At 44.9% G+C, this 1,943-nt stretch overlaps 1 protein-coding gene across 1 annotated transcript in view; it reads left to right on the plus strand.

Moving 5' to 3' along the window:
• The window catches only part of LOC103606053 (dynein heavy chain 9, axonemal-like), a gene marked incomplete at its 5' end in the record, with an annotated part of 130,202 nt that overhangs the window by 62,397 nt on the left and 65,862 nt on the right, over positions 1–1,943 (plus strand). The window contains 1 exon segment of the mRNA XM_008590649.1: positions 478–765. Coding sequence (XP_008588871.1) covers positions 478–765 — 288 coding nt within the window.

The raw sequence follows: 1,943 nt of genomic DNA on the forward strand, positions 1-1,943 counted from the left end.
AGCGCTTGTGGCCAGTGAGTGCCACCTTTGATGGAACCCACTTCAAGGAACTATTTTTTTTAAAACTCCTTTTCTCAGAGTTTGAAGGCCTCCAAGGTGGAGCATGTAAGCTCAGTCTGTACCATCTCTGAGAGTTAACGTGGCTCTCTGCTTGCCAACTCTTTGACCCAGTGAATGTGCAAGCAGTAGTCAGATAGGTTTGAAGATGGCTCTGTTTAATCTTCCTGACCTCCCGTCCCTTGAGTGTTCTGTGTCTGCCTTGTAGTCATCACAGCTTGGAAAAGTAGCTAATGCCAGGCCAGGAGCAAGAATTCTGTGATCATGATTTTCTGTCATAAATACTTTCCCATGCCTCTGCCTGGGCTTCGTAAGTGAGCTGATACTGATATAATATCTGCAATTTTGCAGGCACTAGCCCCGCCATACGGTGTTCTGCATCCCAGTAACTTTGGTCTAACCCATGTTGCCTGTCCACAGGATCACTATGACTGGGGTCTGCGGGCCATCAAGTCTGTGCTCGTGGTGGCAGGATCCCTGAAGCGAGGAGACCCTGACCGGCCTGAGGACCAAGTCCTGATGCGCTCCTTGCGAGACTTCAACATCCCCAAGATCGTGACTGATGACATGCCCGTGTTCATGGGCCTGATCGGGGACCTCTTTCCCACCCTGGATGTCCCCCGGAGGAGAGACCTCAACTTCGAAGCTTTGGTTAGGAAGGCGGTCGTGGATCTAAAGCTCCAGGCTGAGGATAACTTTGTGCTCAAGGTACAAGAGGTTTTCCCTCCTAAGATTTCTGTCTCATTTCTGTTCTTGGAGAATGGGTTATCCTTCATCTTTAATGTAAAGGGTTGCTTTAGATGTGCAAATACATATCTAGTTAGTCATAAATCAATTCATTTTGACAGCTCCTTATTGGAGACCCACAGTGTGGAATTCAAGGAATATAAGAGAAAGATGCAGGAGCCCGTACCATCCGGAGCTCATGATCCAGTGGGAAGAGTAAAACACACAGTCAGCTCTGCTACAGTGTGTGTTCCTCTCATGTGAATGACGTCATGCACAATCCTAGAGGAGTGACAGTAGTATCATGTGGAAGCCACGTTAGTTCACATGCAATTTTCCTGAGCTCATAAAGATTTTGAAATAACCAGGGGCAAGTTTTCTTTCAACGAAAGAAAAAACCTCAGGGTTGTAGGCAGAATAATCTGCTCCCCCTTCCCCCCAAAGATATCCATATCCTAATTACCAGAATCTGTGACTGTGCTGTGTTATGTGGCAAGGGGAAATTAAGGTTGCTGAGCGGCCGACCTTGAGGTGGGAGATTATCCTGGGTTATCCGAGTGGGCCCTATGTAATCACAAGGATCCTCATACAAGGGTACTTCAAAAAGTGTGTGGAAAAATAGAATTAAAAGATAATGTGAATCTTTTCATGAACCTTTTGAAGTACCCTCATAAGTGAAAGAGGGAGGCAAGACGGACAGAGTTCAAGTGATGTTACGGGACAGAGACTCAACCAGCCCTCACTGGCATTGAGGATGGAAGATGGGACCATGAGCCAGGGAACATGGGCAGCCTCTAGAAGGCGGATAAAGCCAGAGATGGATTCTTCTCTATGGCCTTCAGAAGGAACCAGTTCTCTTGACACCTTGGTTTTAGCCTAATGATACTACTCATTTTGTCCTTTTGACCTCCAGAATTATAAGATAGTAAATTTGTGTTGTTTTAAGCCAGTAATTTGTAGCAATTTGTTCCAGCATCAATAGGAAACTGATGCATTTAGCGATAGATAAGACCTTAAGAAAAAAAAAAATCTGAAACTTTAGTGTAAAATATAACTAGTTTAGTGGCTTTAGGAATCACTGTGTTTTATACTGTTTTCTGGGAGGCCACAAGTGCAGACAAAGATGCTGTAAGACATTCACCTCTATGTTAAAACAATGG

The sequence above is a fragment of the Galeopterus variegatus genome, unplaced genomic scaffold (assembly GCF_000696425.1).
Source record: "Galeopterus variegatus unplaced genomic scaffold, G_variegatus-3.0.2 Scaffold6249, whole genome shotgun sequence".
In the NCBI taxonomy this organism is placed as follows: Eukaryota; Metazoa; Chordata; class Mammalia; order Dermoptera; family Cynocephalidae; genus Galeopterus; species Galeopterus variegatus.